We start from the raw sequence: 19,593 nt of genomic DNA, 5'->3' as shown, positions 1-19,593 counted from the left end.
TACGTTTACTACTTTGTACTGGTTCTATCACTTCTTTAGGATACAGCAGAAACAAGATCACTGGGTAAAGTAACGGGCATGTTTCTTAGCTCAACTGACTACCACCCCCTCCGGGGGAGCCGGCTCCTGCTGGCAAGCCCTCCGCCCGAGGCCTGGGCTGCCTGAGGCGGGCCGTCATGCGCGATTACCACTCGGCTCGTTTGAACTGGCATTTTCTTGTGAACACAGGTAACACCAAGCTTGCTTTCACAGTTTTTATCCACTTCTATCCCCTCTCTTACAGACTTAAAAGTGGAGTGAAGCACGCGGGAAGCAGAGCCTGGGCCCCCAGAGCCCCGGATCACAGCTGTGCTGTGGGTGACAAGCTGTAAGATCTGGGTAAGTTCTGAAGGTGTATGCCTTGGTTTCTGCACCTGCAAAATGGAGCTAGCATCACAGCACCCACTCCTGCCTCAGCACCAATCAGGTGACAGGCGGAGAGCCTACGGCGGCACCTGACCCAGAGCAGGAGCCCTAATGCTAGCCGTCGCCAGTGCCAGAAAGGGAGCCGCCCGCGCTGGGCACTGGTCTGCCTGATGTGCAGCATCTGGGCTCCAGGACACCCCCTCGACACGTGCCGAATGTAGCTGGCGTTCCCAGACACCCCCTTCACCACACCATCGTCCCCTCCTTCAGAAACCTTCGATGCCTCTCTGGGCCTGCAGAGCACCGCGACCCCTGAGTCTGGCTCTGGGGCCTCACTCGCCCCTCCACCTCCCCTCTGCTCTGACCACACAGGCCTCGTGCCTGGCCTCTGCCCCAGCAGCACCGGGACACCTTCCAGGGGCCACACCTCGCCCTCCCGTTGCCCCCCCACGTAAAGCCTGCTCTCCCTCCGTGGTCGGGCTCGCTCCCCACCCCACCCCCAGCCTCTCAGGCCACCATAAGCTCTGCGACACCGACATTCTGGAAAGCGTGACTGTGTAAATGTCTCCCACGTGCTGTTTCACCCTCTCCGAGGAGAACTTAAGTTCCTGGGGGAACGACCGTGCCTTTACTTGTCACTCCGCCACAATACCTGCAAGAGCCTGAGCGAGCAACAACGGTTCAGTTAAAACGTAAGAAGACGCTGCTCTGGAAAAACAAGCGTATCGACCGGAACTTACGAGCCGGGCCACCTGGAGGTTGGCCACGGTGGTGCCCGTGAGCAGGGCGCCGGGCCTCGGGGCCGTGACCGTGGTGAGCTGGGGGCTCTGCTGCTGCGTGGGCTGCGGGGGCTGCACCTGCACTTGTGCCGTTGGCTGCGGGGGCCCCGGCGGGGCCTGTGCTGGGGGCGCCTGCTGGGGCAGCTGCAGTTTCTGCTTCTGCATTTTGATCAGGTGTTCCTAAAACCCAGATAAAGTAATCTTTTCATCAACGTCAACTGCATTCCATTTCGTATATATCTTGGTTTTAAGTTACTGTTCTACTACCCGTTCAATGTCGAAGTAAACAGTTGCTGACGTGCAGTATGCAAACCATCCTCCAGGCCTTGCCAACATTTTTTAAATGTTCCCTTTACCACTGATGAAAACTAGCAACAGTGATTCTCACAGATTAGCAAATGCACAGCAAAATTCCTGGGTTCTTATCGCTTACAAGCAAAGGCGATTCGCATCTGTGGTGCCACCCCAAATCGTTAAGTCTTAAAATTGTAGTCGCTCTTGAAGTTCTACAAGGTACCGTAAGGTAAGCACGAGCTCTAAATTTTGTGCTCCAACTGCCTCCAAATGAAAGTTTAATTGGTAAATAAACCCATGTCTTTAAAAGGAGTCAAAATATCAAGATAAAGATAGCTCAGGAAATATTTTAGGGGATAAAAATGTTTTAAGGAAATTTATATTGAGTTATTCACGACCCTCCGATCTCGTTCAAGGTGCTGAAAAAGAAAAGGACTTTGCCGCTGGTTTAGGAGAGGGAAGGGAAGGGAGTAACAGGACCAGGCAAGCGAGCCGGTGCGTGGGGCTCTGAGCAGCTGCAAGAGGGGAGCAGGGGCAACTGAAGGCCCCGCCGCCTTAGAGCGCGAGGAGCGTTGGGGGGGGGGGGAAGGAAAGGCCGTGGGGCGGGAGGACCCTAACTCAGCGCTGTCTGCTGGTCGCCAGCTTCGGCGGTGACGGACACGTTCTGGAGCTGGGCTGTCCAATGTGGCGGGCTCAGCCACGTGTGGCCTCGCGCCCCTGAGCTGTGGCCGGTGTGATGGAGGACGGAACGCCTCGTTTCCCTGGCGCACATTCGGGTGCCTCCGGGACGAAGAAGTCTCAGCTGGTGCTCGCACGTCCTCACCGCCCTCCAGCGCCCTCGTCCCCTCTGTCACCCACAAGGGGCAGGCCCGAGGTCAGGTACTTACTGTGGCAGGCCCGACAGCGAGCTGGAATTCTGAAGTACCATCTTCAGAACGTTTTTCTGGTTACTTTCTGTGTTGAGTACTAATGCTTTTCCACTTGTGGCAGGAATATAGCATTTCCTTTTAAAATGAACGTGCTTACTTATGTAACAGCACAGGTCGTGCACAGACTGGCAAGATTCAGGGGCATCAGCACCCACATGAGAGAAACGACACCGCACACGAGCTACTCCTCAGGAAGCCAAGCTCCACCACCTCGTCTCTTAAAGCTGTCGAGGAATACTTTTCACTGACATTTTCTCAGGTTGGGAAAAGAGCACAGAGCCTGAGCACAGAGCACAAGCAAGCGAGTGGGAAGATCCATCCGGAAATGGGGATTAAGGCCTCAGAGAGCTGTGAACAAGCTGGTCGCGTGATCATGGAAGCGGCCCTGTGTGCAAAGTGATTTCTAAAGACAACACAAACACACTTCCCACATAAAGACGATGGCGGACTGTGCAAAACACACTCTGAATCACATGACACACCAAGGCATCATCACACAGTGTGTGTGTTCGGTTTTCTAGAGGACGCTCACCGGAGTCAACTTGCCCACCGCCTTGATCTGCGCCGGCGCCTGGGCCTGGCCCTGGATCTGCGGGACCTGCACCTGCGAGGCCTGCTGCTGCTGTTGCTGCTGCCGCAGGAGCTGGAAGTGCGCGGGAGTGATGGTTTTCCCCGGAAGCTGGACCCCTGTGGCTGAAGAGGTCGTCTGGTGAGACTGCGGCCCCGCACACGTGTGCAAGCCTGAGCCCTGAGGGGCCTGAAGAGCGGGACAGGCCACACAGGAAACCAGCCCTGCCTTTACCTTGGGACACTTGAGTCACCAAAGACCGGGTCGGGGTCTGCACCGGGGTCAGGCTGGTAGTGACCACAGCCGAGGCCGTCACTGAGGTGACCGCTCGAACACCCTGAGTCGGTGCCAGGGACACCATGTCGGACGTGGCCGTGGCGGGGGACCCAACTGCTCGAGGCTGGGTGTGGACCACCTGGGCAGGAGCAGAGCCTCCCGAGGTCTGGAAAAGGCGAAGAGAAGAAAAGCGTCAGGCTGCTGCACAACATTCAAGACTCCTTATAGCCGTCGGGTGAAGAGAAAAGGGCATCAAACGCTAAATCCTAGAAAACGAAGCACATTCCAGATTCTGGCCTTTTGACAGATTGCTAAGAGACTGTTTCCCTTGTGAACTCAAAGCCTGTGCCTAGGGCTAGCGTGGATGGGTCGCTCGCAGAAGGGAAGATCACGACGCTGCCGCCCCCAGTCTAAAACACTGCCTGTCCCCGTCCCGCTGTCCTCGCTCAAAAGACCTTTTGGTCCCAGGAACCATCTAGATGCCCGTGTTCATCCCCCGGAAACATACAGGCCCCTAACCCCCCACGGCCATCCCCAGGCAGCTGCGGAGGCTGCAGCCCTGGACCCGCGCGGCGTCTCGACTTGGCCTCGCTGTGTCCTCGTCCCTTGGCGCCACGGCCGCCGCAGCCCCTCAGCGGACTGGGCCCAGCTCCACCGAGTCCGCCTCTGAAAGCACCCTGAAATGTGGCGCTGGCCCCTGCTGGCCCCCTTGGTGCAGACGGTCATTATGTTTTCCTGTTTAGTTTGTCCCTAATCTTACATTTCATTACCTATTTGAATCCAAATCCAGTATCTTATTCTGTGCTTTCTGTTCAACTCACCTGTTCCGTATTTCTTTTAATCATCTTTCTTGCCTTCCTGCACATTACTTTCTTCTCATCCCACTTTCCCCTCCCAAAGTTTGGAAGTTATACTCTATTCTTATTCTTTTGGTGGCTTGTCTAAAAATTGTATCAAGAACTTACAAAAGTCTAATCCATAATTTCACACTTTTCCTGAACAATAAAGGGATTCTGGAATGTTTCAACATCCCTAGCCCTGCTCACGTCATTGCATCGTGTATGTCACGTCTGCCTCTGTTGACCCTACAGTGAGTTACTGCTGTTCGCAAAGTCCGTTTGCACCTCAATTAGTTCGTGTGGGCGAGATCTATAGGGAACTCTCTTAGGCTTTGTTGGGAAATGGTTGTTCTTCAAGGTATTCTCAGGGCTGGCAGTTATACTCTCCGACTACAGTGAAGATGCCATTCCATTCCAGGAGCTGGTTCCTGGCTTCATTACCACCGTTGAGAAGTAAGCAGCTGTACCTCTGAAGGCAACCTGACTTTTTCAGGCTGCTTTGAAGACCTCCTTGTCGTTGGCATTATGTAAGCGTGGAGTCCCTTTCATCATCCCTGACCGGGGTATACGGATCAGTGTCATCAATCAGTTCTGGGAAACTCTTACATCTTCACATACTATCTCTGCTCAACTTTCTCTCTGTCTGGAACTCTGATTAACCTCTGATTACATCCTCTCACTCAATCTTCCGTGGCTTTAAATTCTCTTCCGTACTTCCATCTGCTGTCTCCCTGTGCTGCATTCGGGATAACTTCTTCTGATTTATCTTCCAGTTCACTAACTCTCTCTTCAGCTGTGTGGAAAGTGATATTAAGCCCGATTATAAGACATTTATTTTTCAATGCTGGTAACCATACTTTTCATTTCTTAAAGTTCTCTATATTCTTTTAAGTATAGTTTCCTGGTTTTTACAGACATTCGCAAGCTTCTCTTTTATTTCTTTAAAATAGAAAGTATAACCGTTTTATCATCTATGCCTGCTAACCCCCACCATCTCAAGTCTTTAAGGATCTGCCCAGTGTCTGTTGCTTCTGTTGGTTCTCACTCATGGTGCCTTCTTTCCGTGTGTTTGGTTATCTTCTATTATATGCGGCTCATTATACCTGGAAATCACTGTGGACATTCTAAGAAGTCCAGGTTGAAGGCACATTCCTCCAGAGAATCTGCATTCGATTCTGGCCACTTACCCAGGAACACTGCTCATCCAGGTCTACGTCACATGATTTGAGGGGCTTTGGGAGCCCTTCTGGGGAGCCATCAACGTGAGCTGCAAACTGACAGCTGACTTGGGGCTAGAGCTCCACAGGAAGAGCCCCCGCCCCACCCTCTGCTCAGCATGATGGATTTTACTTCCGGTTCACCCTGCCCTAAGGACTTAGCCATTTGGGGGCCTGTCTCAAGGCATCAATGCCTCCTTTTAGACTCTCCACCTGGGTGAGTCGAGCCTTGGGCTTGAACGGGGGGTCCCCCTGTCTGAGAAGGTGAAGTGTACTCCAAGGCGGACACAAGGGCACCCTGTGTATCTCTCTGGGTTGCCTCTTCCCTTAGATTTTGGCCCAATAATTATTTACTCTTTTGTCAGCTCCTTGAAATTTTGAAGAGGATACTTAAAAATTTTATCCAATAATTTCAGTTCTTTTCATTAGGAGAGTGGTATAAATAACTCAACTCACCTTATCACCAGAAACAGAAGTCCTTTCCCGCACTACTGAAATAGCTTCCTCTCTAACCTTTTCTGCAATGATCTACTCTACACATAAAACATCACATGAATTTCCCTAAAACACACCTCTGCTCAAACATTTTCAAGGGCTCCCCATCACCTGGTGAATGGAACCCACATTCTTCAGCCAGAAATCCAAACACCATGACAGCCCAGGCTCACCGTCACACAAGACCAAGCACGCGCAGCCGCTCAAGAACCTGTGAGAGGTTGTGGGAACCACCGCTTCTCTGCTAATGCATCTTGTGCTCCGTCCAAACAGAACCGCCTGCTGTGCCCAGTATACACCATTCACTTTCCCACCACTGAACCTTTGCTTGTACGACTTGCCCTGCCTTCCAAAGAGCCATTTTGGTGGATGACATCTTCCTATTCTGTGGAAGCCCAATGCTCCCTTCTCCAGAAAACCTCCCTGTTACCTGTACCTCTTTTAGGTGTGGCCACAGGATTGACTGTAAGAACCCCATGAAAGCGAGCCGTGTGTTTGAGTCCTACTTCTAGCCCCACATCACCAGGGAGAGAATCTTGCCTGTAAGAGCTGTTCAAAAAATACATTGTGGATAAATTGCTTTATCTTTTAAAAATATGACTACAGAAATAGGTCTTTTCAAAATAAAATACCAAGTGCAATGATCTGGGCTTGCCACCCTCACGGAAGTAGTGACACTGGTCATAGGAAATGATCCTAATGCCACAGGCTAACTAATAGCTTCTGTATTCAGTGAACTGGCTGAGTGTAAAGTGGTTTACTACAAAGTAGAAAGAAAAATGAATGAAATAATCCACAGTCACATTCTAGAAAAACTGTTTTCATAGTCACTCTACTGCTTAGAGTATTCTAATTTTTTAAACCCAATTTACGTGAGGTGTAACTCACGTACAGTAAAATTCACCTGTTTCAGGAATACAGTTCTGTGAATTTTTATAAATGTATGAGGCCGAGTAGCCACCAGATAGATACAGAACATATTCTGTTTTCCGTCCGTAAAGCCTTGCCTTTTCCATGTGGTTTAAATGGAATCACACACACACGAAGGCTTTCAAAACTCCTATCAGCCAGCACAATGCCACTGAGATCTGCCGTGCAGCCGCACGTGCCAGCAGTCTCCTGCCCCGCTGGGCAGTGCCAGATGGGCCGGGTGCACCATCTTCCCTTCTGCTCAAGGACATTTGGGCTGTTCCCTTACGTCGTAATTATGAACACAGCCACTAAACACATTCACGCTCAGGTGTTTTTGTGCAGACGTGTTTTCATTTCTCTTGGGAGAAAACCTAGGAGTGGAACTGATAGGCTGGAGAGTAGGTGTACGTTTAATTTTGTAAGAAATAAACTGTCTTCCAGACTGACTGCTAAGGTTCTGCATTCCCATCAGCAATGAGGATTCCAGCTGCTCTGCATCCTCACCAGCATTTGATACTGCCAGGTTTTTCTTTTCTTAAAGCCATTCTCAGAGATGTGTAGCAGTAGCAGATCACTGTAGCTTTAATTTACATCTCCCTAATGACTAACAATGTTGAACATCTTTTCCTATTTATTTGCTATCCATATGGTGTGTGTGTGTGTATATATATATATATATATCTCCATATGTATCTTCCATGGTGAAGTAACTGCTCAAATCTTTTGTCCATTAAAAAAAAATTTTTTGTCCACTTTTAAAAGTTGTTTGTTTTCTTATTATTGATTGAAAAAATCTCTGTATAATCTAAGTACCAGTCTTTTACCAGATATGTTCTTCAAATATTTTCCATGCCTTGCTTTTCATTTTATTAACAGTATCTTCCAAAGAACAGAAGTTCTTGATCTGATGAAGCCTCATGTATTTTTTTTCATAATTTGTAGGCTTTTGGGATCCTAGGAAATCTTTGCCTAAAACCAAGCAAAGATGTTCTATGTTTTTTTCTAGAAATTTTATAGTTTTGGGTTTTACATCTGGGCCCATGATCCACTTTGAGTGACTTTTCATATACAGTATTAGTAACAGTTCAAAGTTCATTCGGCTTTGAACGTTTCCCCAGTTCCTCCAGCACCATTTGTTGAAAAGACTGCCCTTTCTCCACTGAAATCCCTCGGCACTCTTTTTTTTCTTTTAAAATTTTATTTATTTCTGGCTGCGTTAGGTCTTCACTGCTGTGCGCGGGCTTTCTCTAGTCGTGGGGAGCGGGGGCTGCTCTTTGTTGCGGTGCGCAGGCTTCTTATTGCGGTGGCTTCTCTTGCGGAGCATGGGCTCTAGGCGTGCGGGCTTCAGTAGTTGTGGCTCACGGGCTCTAGAGAGCTGGCTCAGTAATTGTGGTGCACGGGCTTAGCTGCTCCGCGGCACGTGGGATCTTCCCGGACCAGGGCTCCAACCTGTGTCCCCTGCATTGGCAGGCAGATTCTTAACCACTGCGCCACCAGGGAAGCCCCTCCTTTTTTTTAAAGAGTTCTCCTCTCTATTTTTAATTAATTAATTAATTAATGGCTGCGTTGGGTCTTCGTTGCTGCGTGCGGGCTTTCTCTAGTTGCGGTGAGCGGGGACTACTACTCTTCGTTGCGGTGCGCAGGCTTCTCATTGCGGTGGCTTCTCTTGTTGGGGAGCACGGGCTCTAGGGGCGCAGGCTCAGTAGCTGTGGCACGTGGGCTCAGTAGTTGTGGCTCACGGGCTCTAGAGCACAGGCTCAGTAGTTGTGGCGCACGGGCTTAGTTGCTCTGCGGCATGTGGGATCTTTCCGGACCAGGGCTTGAACCAGTGTCCCCTGCATTGGCAGGCGGATTCTTAACCACTGCACCACCAAGGAAGTCCCTCCCTGCACTAAGAGTCCCGCCCGGCACTCTTAGTAAAAATTAATCAACTATGTACATGTGGGTCTATTTCTGGACTCTCTATCCTACTCCATGGATCTATGTGTCCATCCTTTTCCCAACACCACACTGTCTAGTTCACTACCAACACCACCTTCATAGGAAACACATTCCTCAGAACCCAACAGGGACATCACTCTATTTGCCAAAGCACTGCTGACTTTGAAGCAGCTTCTCACTCAGGCCACATGTTGTCTTTAGATCTGTGACTAAACTGCAACTCAGGATGTAAATGTAAACTCCTTTATTTCCGTCATTTATTTTTGTTTTCTACGGTGACACCACAGACGGCAGGTGCGTCCAGGTGAGCGCCCTGTCTCCTTCTGGTTACATGCTCAGAGGTCTTGTGGCTCTGCGTCTCTCCCTCTGCCCACATCTGGCCCCTTCCTGCTTCCCACGCATGGGCCTAGACACCCATAAACACACTGCCCCGCCTTGTGCCCCGTTGTGCAACAGCGCCATGTCCACACACACGGGCAAACCTGCCGCTACGGCATGTGGGCACCCTGTCCGTGGAGTTGGAGACGTGCCCTTGCACCCCCTCCCTCCTCCTGGAACCACGGTGGGGGATTTCAACACACTCTCTCCCAGAAAGCACACGTGGAAACCATCCTCTGCACCCCTCAATGTCCTCAGTATTTTATGAAACGCAAACTAGATCAGGACTTTCTGTACCAATGGAATAGAATTTTTTTTAAGAAGCCAACAGCTACTGCAGCGTCCTGGGTCATGCATGCCACCAAAAGCACCCAGGATCAGGGACAACTCACAGTCAAGGCTCCAGGTGCCACGGGTGAAGCGAGGCGCTTGTTAATGGACTGGAAGGTGGCAGCGGGGACGCCGGCGATGGTGTTCACGATCACATTTCCGCTCACTGTGCCTGCGGGGAGAGGACACGAGGTAGGAGAGCAGGAAAGAACTCACCTCCAATCGTGGCACCTCGCCCGTGAGACTTCTTACCCGCGGGCATGCTTGTCCCTGTGACGGATGTCTTGATGGCTCCTGCCTGCTGAAAAAAGAAAACCATTTGAATTTCAGGTCAAGCTCTGCCCTGCGTAAACACTCCAAAGCCTTCCCCCTCATCAGGATCAAACCCAAACCCTTGGTCACGGTTACTCGGCCCGCATGGCTGACTTCAGCCCCCTCCCCCCACCTCCTCCCACAGTGCTGAGTCTGTCCCTCGGTCACCAGGCTCCGGCCACACTGACCCTTCTGAGCCCCACGTCTGCCAAGTTCAGGGCCCCTGTGCTGGCTGTTTTCCATTCTTTTCTGACTGACTAATGTCACTTGGCCACAGCCCAGGGGTCAGCCCTGCAGAAGGTCTCTTCCTGACCACCCACCACTGTTCTCCTGGGCAGGGAGCAGCCCTCACACCAGGCAGGTGCTTCGTTTTCTGAACAACGAAGGACGGAGCTGCCAAGTGCACATCGAACGCCACTGCGGCAAATGTAACAAAGAACACGGGGTGGAAATGACCCCGTACAACAAGACCGCCCCGCGCCGGGCAGCAGTGCTTCCCCACGTGGGACTCTAACGTGTCACCAGGCACACACAGAGAGGGAACGCGGCAGGGCACAGCGGCGACAGCGCAGGGTGCGTAAGATCGACACATTGCCTTTCTGTTTTTATGCACTTCACCACCTTCCTCTCACGGTCACTGAAGATGCACACGCGTGTGCACAGCTCTGGGGGAAAGTGGGGCAGGGTGGGGAGAGGGAAGTCTGCACTAACAGTACCTGCTCTTCGAGTCTGTAGGGACAAGAGAGGGCGACCTCTTCACGCTTCACAAAACCCTAATTCCACACCTCCCGCTCACCTCCACCTAGAAGAACGGCCTCGTCTCCCACATCGCTGCCCAGTTAACCCAGCCCAGAGGGCGGAGCTGACCCAGCACCGGAGAGACGGGGTGAGGCATGCGCTTCCTTGAGGGGGAGACTGGGGGAGACTGGGCTGGCCTCCTACTTCCTCTGGGAGGAAGGTCCGCGGGCTGGAAGCCACAGGACCCTGGACAGGGGCGCACTGGAGTTGACCACTCTGTGTGCCTTCTCACCAGCACTGCAGCGCTGCCCACCGTCGTGATCGCAGGGGGCGCCTTCGGTGGGGGCGGCGTGGGCTGTGCCGGGGGCTGCGCCTGGGCCTGGGGCTGGACGGCAGGCGGCCCCGCAGGCTGCTGGCTGCCGGCGGACGGGGGCTGGGGCAGCGGTGGGGGCGGCTGCTGCGGTGGCGGTGGCTGCGGCTGCGGCGGCGGCGGTGGTGGCGGTGGCTGTGCCACAGGCGGCTGCTGCGCCTTCTGCTGGTCGGCCAGCGCCTACGGGGCAAGAGGGAATGGAGCCGTGTGGAGGAGCTGGCCCGGGGGTGGGGGGGACCCCTGGCCCCCTCTCGTGGCCCTCCCGCCGCCCCGCTGTACCACACACACCTTTTTTTCCTTGGCGATGCGCTCCGCCCGGAGGGATGCGACCTGAATAGGAGGCAGGGGTTTGTCGTAGTTGATTCCACTAAAGACAAGGGAAAAACGCGAAATAAACTGTGAGTTCTAAGTAGACAAATGCGCTAGAAATCCAAAGTCCTTACTTCCCACGACGCCGAGGGCCGGGACGCCAAGGCCGGGGCCCGAGCGGCTCGGCCCTGGACAGGAGAGGCTGCCAGTCTGCCCCAGACAACGGTGGCTCCCACTCCCTCGCAACAAGGACCACCTGCCAGAGGTGGGCCCGGGCCCGGTCCCCTGCAGCAGCGGCACTCGGCACGGCGCCTGGATACCACGTGTCCCCGAACACGTGGGGCAATAAAGCCCCTCGGCGCCGTGCCCCTCACTGCAAACCAACGTCCCCGCCCCCAAAGCCAGGCCTGCCCCCGCCTGCACTGAGCGCCAGCCCTCGCCCCGCGGAGAGCAGCCGGCCACCCGCCCAGTGCCGTGAGCGGCCCACAGCCCTCCGCAGCCTCTCACAGAACCCTTGCTTCCAGGGGCTCCTGGGCTGACGGTCACCTACCAGCCTTGAGTCCTGCCGCAGGGAGGCTGGCTCTGCCCTCGTGTGCCGCCTCTGCATTTCGGGGCGGCGCAGGTGCCGCTGCTGCGCCTGTCTGGCCCCTCTGGACACCAGCCCTCCCGTGTCATGTGCCCTAGCTCACGCAGTGCATCCTCTCCCATTCTCTGACCTCACCCACGTCGGTCCACTCAGTCCCCCGACCCCTCGAGGAACTCCTGCAACCCACCCTGCCGCCCCCATATTCGCATGCTGGCCCCCCTCACCCCGTGTCTCTCCATCCCGCCTGGTGGTAAAGCCACAGCCTCAGCGCACTCCCCACTCCGCCTGCCCCAGGCCTCCACCACTGGGGGGAATTCGACCGCTGGGCGTGGCGACGGTCCAGCCGCCGCAGCGGTCCCTGCTCCACATCCAGCTCCCTCCCGGGACACACGGCCTGGCCTCCCACTGCTTACAGACCCTGACCCTGGCCACTACCTAGAGACAACCCCTCGGCGCACCTGGCCTGCACGTGGCCAAGGCCAGCCCGGCTCCACCCTCATCCTGTCCGCCAACCTCTCCCACCAGCGCCAGACACACAAAAACAAAACTGAGCCACCGAGACGCCCTCCAGGTCTGCGTTCACCGTGCAGCCGCCCTCCAGCTCACTCCGATCGGCCTCACGCCACCCCTGCTTCCGCCCAAACTGCGAGCCACCCGTGCACTGCCCTGCTCCCCGCCGCGGGGGCACCATCCCCAGACCTCCTCCCTCGCATCCTGCAGGCCAGCCTTCTATTCGCCCACCCTGCCCTCCGTGCCTTCCCACCCGCCGGCCCTCACTCAGAGGAACAAGTGTCCCTTCTCCCCAGCTCAGCCAGGCTAGGTTCTGTTCCCCTTCAGGATGAATCCTCGCCCTCCGTAAGGATTACTCAGAGTCTGTGTCTTGTGCGAGAGAAACAGGAGGGCAGGACTGGGCCCGCCTCGTTCACTGCTGAACCCGGGCCCGGCCTGTTTTTCTTGTTAAGAAAACCAATTAATGAAATCATCATCAATTCGATCAATACACACATACGGAACATGTGCTCTGCGCCTCTAGCCTCTAGAACCCCTACGTCCACGGAGCTCATGCAAGATGCTGAAGGAGTTCAAGTAAAAATGCAAAGACGATCCACTCCAGGAAGAAACACAGAGAGGGGCTGGGGCGCGAGTACCAACGAGGAGAAGATGACGTGTGAGGGAGGGCCTGGCGGGGGGCCGACGGGTCCAGACAGATGGTCCCAGATGGAGCGACCCGCAAGGCCGAGCCAGCCGCCAGGCGGAGGAGCAGGCTGTGGAGGCTGGGGTGCACGGAGCGGGAGGGCAGCGCAGGCCTTGGTCCTTGGTGTGGCCGGGGGGCCCTCAGCAGGCACAGGCCCGTGTCAGGTGGTATCTGCAAAACCTACCCGGTGACGAGGAAGGCTTGAGCCAGAGGAGCAACTGGGCCCCGTCTGAACATGTGTTTCTCCCGATATTTTATTAGAAGGAGGCAAACGCGCAGGAAGTGCAGGGATTTTATAGTAAACGCCCACGAGCCGAGCAACTCAGACCGTACGGTTCTCTTGCCCTCTGTCCGCTCTCTCACACCTACCCATCTCTCTACCCATCTACCCAGTCATTTTTCTTCCTTTGCAAAATTTCAAGGCAAGAACACTCACCCCAGGGCTTCCCTGGTGGCGCAGTGGTTGAGAATCCGCCTGCCAACGCAGGGGACGTGGGTTCGAGCCCTGGTCCGGGAAGATCCCACATGCCGTGGAGCAACTAAGCCCGTGCGCCACAACTGCTGAACCTGTGCTCTAGAGCCCGCGAGCCACAACTGCTGAGCCTGCATGTTGCAACTACAGAAGCCCATGCGCCTAGAGCCCGTGCTCCACAACAAGAGAAACCACCGCAACGAGAAGCCCACGCACCGCAGCTAGAGAAAGCCCACGCGCAGCAACAAATATCCAACGGAGCTATAAATAAATAAATAAAAAGAACACTCACCCCCACCCCCAACCCCGTCAACTGGGTACATTTCTAGGGCAGGGCCAAGCAGACGTATGCCAGCTGAGAGGTGGCACAGCCGCTGTGACACTGTCAGACTGCAGGCAGGACACCCCATCACGTGAACGGGGACACGAGTGTGCCCGGCCCGCCTCACCTCGACACCACCCCCAGCTGATGCCTGGACACGCCATTCGCACAACAATTCACTGAACTTGTAGGGTTTAAGAAAACATTAAAATGAAATCATTTCAAACGATGAAAACTGTGTCACACATACAGAAATACCTTTCTGCCAACACGGAAGCGTGCTTGGGGTTTTTCTGAAAGGGATTCATGCCAAGCCTGTAACACACGGAGAGAGGATTACTGAAGAGAGGACAATGCACTGAAGAAGGAAGGGAAGGCCAAGGACACACGGAGCCCCGACCCCACGGAGCCCCGGCCCCACGGAGCCGGCGCAGGGGCGCGGGCGCGTACAGAGGCTTGATGGGGGGGCTCCTCTTGCCCGCAGTCATCTTCATCAGGTCAAAGTGGCTCGTGTACAGCTGGGTGTGCGTGGCGTTCTCGTCCTGAGCGTACATCTGGCCCGTGCGCAGAGGACGGTTGTTCTTACTCTGAAACAGGGTGGGGCGGACACAGCAGGGTCAGACGCCGACCCTGCGAACAGGGTCCCTGACTGGGAGGTCTAACGTGCAATCCCCGGCTTAAACAATGAGTCCCTTCTTCCCACCCTTCTCTCTGAGACTCAACACAGATGGATCAGCAACGACATGGTGGCCGTCGTCCACCGACCACAAACACACTCCCCGGCCTGGGCTACGCCTTCCCGCCCGTCCCGCCGCCAGCTCGGCAGACAGCAGTGAGGCCGAGTGGCCAGGCTGACACAGACAGCGGCCCGCAGCCAGCGCGCCTTCACCCTGGTCGGCCCCGGGGCACCAAGCGGCGGCTGTCCCCCAGTTTGGAGACAACTGTTTTTAGAAAAATGGAAACCAAGATTCGTTAAAGCGTGCTTATAGAAACAAAATAAGTAATTTCCATGAATTAGGAACCCAGGAGCAAACTTCATCAAAGCCCAGGATGTCTGCCGCTGCCACGCATGCCCTGGCCCGTCCCAGGCGGGAGACGCGGTCATCGCTCCCGCTCTATGACTGGGCGCCGGCCACAGGTACACGCCAGCCCGACGCCGCGTGCTGAGGCTTTCTGCATGGAGGCCACAGACACCCTCCTGAGGACAGGAGAGGAGCTGAGAGGCAGCAAGGCGGGGACAGAGCAGATGGAGAAATGGAAAGAGACAAATGCAGCTCAAGGGAGACAAGAAAAGGCAGCGCCCTGGAGACCTCCTCAGCAGCCAGGCGGACTCGAGGGGCCACAGGTGGCCTCCTGATGACAGACACCACGTACTCGGCTGTTCTGCACTCAGAGTCTCTGATGCCCGCGGCTGGGACCAGAGCGTCTAGCGCCTGTCAAGCCGCTGCAGTGGCCAAGACCCCGGGAAAGCACAGTGATGCACGAAGCGGGAGGCACCGACGGGCCCTCCTTCGATGAAGCTAACAGCACAGAGCCATGCCCGTCTACACACCCAACCCGGGAGGGGGGACAAAGCGCTAGGACGGCGCTGGGCCACAGGCAGCACACAGAATCTTCCAAATGACGCAGCAGCGCGGCTGCTCTCTGTCGGGCAAGATCTCGGCGCAGGGACTCCGGCCGGCGGGAACGGGGACTGGGACTGTGTCTGCCCCAGCTCAGGGCCGCGCCCAGCACCCATGCCCCTCCCTCCCCCTCGCCGAGCCGCGTGCCCCGCAGGAAGGGGGCCTCACCTTCCCCTCCTCCCTTGGGATGAGCACGTTCTCGTAGCGGTTCCGGCACTGCTTGGAGGAGCGGTAGATGCGGCTGCAGGAGTTCACGACGTCGCTGACGAGGTCCCAGTTGGGCGTGTGGGCCGGGGACACGACTGTGAGGTTGAGCGGCAGCTCGAGCAGCTGCTTCACGGCCTGGAGGACCAAGGTCAGGCGCCGCGGGTCAAGGTGCTGCGCGTCAGCGGCTTCCCCGCCCTCCGAAGGGCCCTGAGGACGCGGCCGGCCTCACCTGCAGCAGCGCCCAGTCCTCGCTGATGAGCCACTCCGGGTTGTCGGGGCCAGACTCGGCGGCTGGTTTGGCAAAGGTGGGCAGAGGCTTGGCGAACTGCGTCTGCTGCTTCAACAGGATGTTCTTCTTCTGCTCCTTCCCCTCTCGGCGGATCTTCAACATGCCGGGCGTCGCGCGGTCGAACAGCGACCGCGGGGGCACCACGGCCTCCCCGTGACGCTGCTTCTTCTTCCTGCCCGCGGCTGCACGGACAGGCTGCTTCAGCCAGCAGGTCGGCGGGGAAGGGGGGCAGCAGGGCCGCGGAGGAGGATTACCGAGGCCACCGGGAGCGCCGAACCCTCTCCCGCCACGGGAACCCACCTGACGGGTCCGTCTTGTGTCTCCGGCGCTCCTTCCTCACATACACGGGCGGCAGCTTGGACTCCGGGATGGGAGTGGTTTCGTACATGAGACACATGACTGAGTCGATGTAGATGTCGTTGTCGTCCTGGGGGGGCGTGGGGGGCGTCCAAAGCTGCGTGTGGAAGGGAGAGCCCTGAGCCGTGTGGCCCCAGGAGCAGCCGCCCGACAGGGCGGGAGGCGGGAGGTGAGCCCAGGGACACGGGGAGGCGGGCACTCACCGGCATGACCTCCGTCTGCCCGTCGGCGCCCTCATACACGAACTCCTACAGGAGAAGGGGAGCTTTTCAGGTCCACCCAGCCCTGGCTTCAAGCTGCAGCCACCCAGCATCCACCTTCACGCCGGTCAAGTCTTGGAAACAAGCTCGCAGCGTGGCTGTCGAGAAGCCCCGCGGTGCGTCTGCGCCCCGGCCGGCGGGCAGCGCGGTGGGGCACGCCCGCGCGGGTAAGGGGAGCCCTCGGGCACACGTACCGCGCGGCAGGCGTCCTCCCGGGTGTAGGTGAGCAGCTGCTGCTCGGGCTCGCGCCGTGCCCGGGCCTCGCGCTCCCGCAGTGCCCGCGCGTGCCGGGCCTCCCACTCGCCCACGGCGGCCAGCACGGCGCCCTGGAGAGACAGCGGTCGTTCCCATTGCCGCCCACGCCCCCTGCGCCCCCCAGCCCTGCCCTGCCCCGCCCCTGTGCTCCCGGCCCGGGCCCTTCTCTTTGTTCCCAATACGTGACCCTCTTTGGAGCCCCAAGCTGCTTCAGAACCGAGGAAAACTGCACCTGCAGGTTCCTGAGGCTTCTCCCTTCCGATCAGTTTGTACACAGGTGGGTCTGGGTTTATTCCTTTAATTCTAGGCAAGTCACACTTAGTTCCAACCCAGTTTAACCCTGAAGAATCTGAGATTCTCACGTGTTAAGATGGTCAGAAGTTCATTCTCTTACCTCGCTATTTCTCTCCTTTTCTTGATCAGTGGAAGTATGGAATAATTCCAGGTAATTCAAAGCATACTTTTCAATTGGTGTGAGCTGTTTCAAGATGTATTTTTTGAATACGGTTAACAGCAAGTTCACAAGGACTTAGTTCCTCTTATGACCCCCCACCAACACTTGAATCAAAACAGCGACTGTTCTTGGTCAAGATGAACAAGAAATATCTCCCAGAAGGGTCACATGTTTAAAGTATTTAGGTGCAGAGAAGCAAATGAAGTAGAAAATGCCAAACCTGTCCCATGAAGTCCGCTAACTCCTCCAGTGGCGAGGGCTCCTCGCCCCACCGGGAACCGTCGGGGCACCGAGACCCGGGCGCCAACTCCTCTGCTGACTCGTGTGCGTCCTCCTCCAGACACTCGATGCTCTTGAGGGCCTGCAGGAAGTGCGCCCTTAGTGGACGTGACTCGGATGCGCTCTCAACACTTCAGTTGAGGGGTACAGCCCACACAGCTGCCCACGTGCCCACACTGTACACCAAGCCTCCCACGGTGATGCCTGCTCTCCTCGGCCCCCCTCGTACGCCTGAGACGGCGGCGCCGCGGGCACAGGGAAAACGGGCACGCCCTCGAGAAGAGCCACAGGCACACAGGCTGACACGCACAGCCCGGCCCCCAGACTCAGAGAACCGAGCAGGATGGGGCGTCTGGCTGCATCTCACACCCGCCACCCACCACCCTGCCCCGGTCCTGACCATGAGAACAATTCTTCGTCGTGCACGAGATACAGGCCGTGGTCTGTGGTGAAGACAGAAACCAAGCCCCCAGAAAACATGCTGCAGACGGCGACAGACACGTAAGGGTCAGTGTCACCACAGTTCAAGAAACGCCCATTAGACTAGCAGATGCTGCATGTGCCTCTCCCGACACCCGACAGCCAGGCTGGCAAATGCAGACACACACGCTCACGTCGGGGCCGGGGCTGGGGGGACCATGCAGCTGAGAGGATGTCAGTTAAGACGGGTACCTCTTTCCAGGGCACTGGGCAACACCTGCAGAGTTTAAAATGTAACCCTTCCTCACACGATACCCAGAAAGTATTTCCAGACAGACCGCACGTCTAAGTATGAAGCACAAAACACTGAAACACGCAGAAGAAAATAGAGAAGAACCTCTCTTAGAACGCAAAAGCACCAACCATGTGATAAAGATGGTCTGCTGGGTGGCATTAGGACCAAGAATTGCTGCTTGCTGAAAGACAGCATTAAAAAAGGCAAACCACAGGCTGGGAGAAGACATTTTCCATGTATCCCACAAAAGCCTCGCATCCAGAATACAGAAAAAAAGCCAAGAAGCCATTAAGGAAAAAAAAGAATCCAGTTAAAAAAAAATAGGAAAAAGACGCGAACGAGCACTTCATCAACAAGCACCCACGCTGCCAATGAATGCAAAGCTCACCAGCCAGGAGCAAACTGCACTGCAAGCAGGGATGCGCCCACACTGCCCCCCACACCTGCACCTCTGAACCGGCCCCAGTCCAGGGTCAGCATACAGCCAGGCGATGCTCCCGACCCACATGTCCGCGGGCAGCCCATCTCCATCGCCCTCGTCCCCCAGCCACACCTGGCCCCTACTGTCCGGACCCGGAGGTGCTGCCCCTCCACCCCTAACACTCCTCCTGGACACCGCATGGCGCACCATCTCCGCAGGGTGATGGTGTGTCATCTCTCCTGTCACTAGAATAGAAGCTTTGTGGAGGACGAGAGTTCTTTCTCTCAACTCTATACCCCTTCTGCCTACAACAGCGCCCAACTCACAGTAGGATGTTCAGCCAGAACGTTTCAAAGAATCTGTGTGCTGAAACACCACACTGTGCCGACATCTCAGAGATGCACTGAGAAACAACAGCAAGGGTGTGTAACACACTCACATTCCTCAAACACACATGCCTTCAGGCCTCACGTTTCTTCCAGGATCCATGTAAGATATATACTTTTAAAATTTATTTATTATTTATTTATTTTTGGCTGCGTTTTTGGTCTTCGTTGCTGCGCGCGGGCTTTCTCTAGTTGCGGCGAGTGAGGGCTACTCTTCATTGTGGTGTGCAGGCTTCTCACTGCAGTGGCTCCTCTTGTTGTGGAGCACAGGTTCTAGGCGCGCAGGCTTCAGTAGTTGAGGCACGCGGGCTCAGCAGTTGTGGCTCACAGGCTTCAGTAGTGGCACGTGGGCTCAGCAGTTGTGGCACGTGGGCTCAGTAGTTGCGGCGCACAGGCTCAGCTGCTCCACGGCACGTGGGATCCTCCCGGACCAGGGCTGGAACCCGAGTCCCCCACACTGGCAGGCGAGTTCTTGGACACTGTGCCACCAGGGACCCCCATAAGACTTTTAACAATGGTTGAGTGGTCACCTCCAGGACAGGTAACCTACTGTTTCCCTACTATCATTTCTGTTGTGAGGTTTCTACAATCATTTCCGTTATGAGGTTTAGATCATGCTGTTTGACGTTTTTTTTTAAAAAAAACCTGGTGCACGTATCACCAATTTTTAAAAGAAAACGG

At 55.7% G+C, this 19,593-nt stretch overlaps 1 protein-coding gene across 16 annotated transcripts in view; it reads right to left on the bottom strand.

Moving 5' to 3' along the window:
• Positions 1–19,593, bottom strand: part of EP400 (E1A binding protein p400) — a 113,378-nt gene that overhangs the window by 11,965 nt on the left and 81,820 nt on the right. For 11 of the 16 annotated variants that reach the window (XM_067701261.1, XM_067701260.1, XM_067701263.1 and 8 more), the window contains 16 exons: positions 17,332–17,472; positions 17,052–17,135; positions 16,597–16,728; positions 16,346–16,390; positions 16,086–16,239; positions 15,726–15,967; positions 15,458–15,631; positions 14,118–14,254; positions 13,926–13,982; positions 11,072–11,150; positions 10,706–10,963; positions 9,616–9,664; positions 9,426–9,535; positions 3,210–3,417; positions 2,940–3,100; positions 1,146–1,364 (listed from right to left, as the gene is read on the bottom strand). In XM_067701261.1, the coding sequence (XP_067557362.1) occupies positions 1,146–1,364; positions 2,940–3,100; positions 3,210–3,417; positions 9,426–9,535; positions 9,616–9,664; positions 10,706–10,963; positions 11,072–11,150; positions 13,926–13,982; positions 14,118–14,254; positions 15,458–15,631; positions 15,726–15,967; positions 16,086–16,239; positions 16,346–16,390; positions 16,597–16,728; positions 17,052–17,135; positions 17,332–17,472 (2,250 nt within the window). Of the gene's footprint in view, positions 1–1,145; positions 1,365–2,939; positions 3,101–3,209; positions 3,418–9,425; positions 9,536–9,615; positions 9,665–10,705; positions 10,964–11,071; positions 11,151–13,925; positions 13,983–14,117; positions 14,255–15,457; positions 15,632–15,725; positions 15,968–16,085; positions 16,240–16,345; positions 16,391–16,596; positions 16,729–17,051; positions 17,136–17,331; positions 17,473–19,593 lie in introns of those variants that run through there. The other 5 variants (XM_067701266.1, XM_067701269.1, XM_067701271.1 and 2 more) reach the window with 4 other exon arrangements.

The sequence above is a fragment of the Pseudorca crassidens genome, chromosome 12 (genome assembly GCF_039906515.1).
Source record: "Pseudorca crassidens isolate mPseCra1 chromosome 12, mPseCra1.hap1, whole genome shotgun sequence".
Taxonomy (NCBI): Eukaryota; Metazoa; Chordata; class Mammalia; order Artiodactyla; family Delphinidae; genus Pseudorca; species Pseudorca crassidens.
Note: the sequence above shows the minus strand (reverse complement) of the source record. Positions and strands in the feature narration are given on the sequence as shown.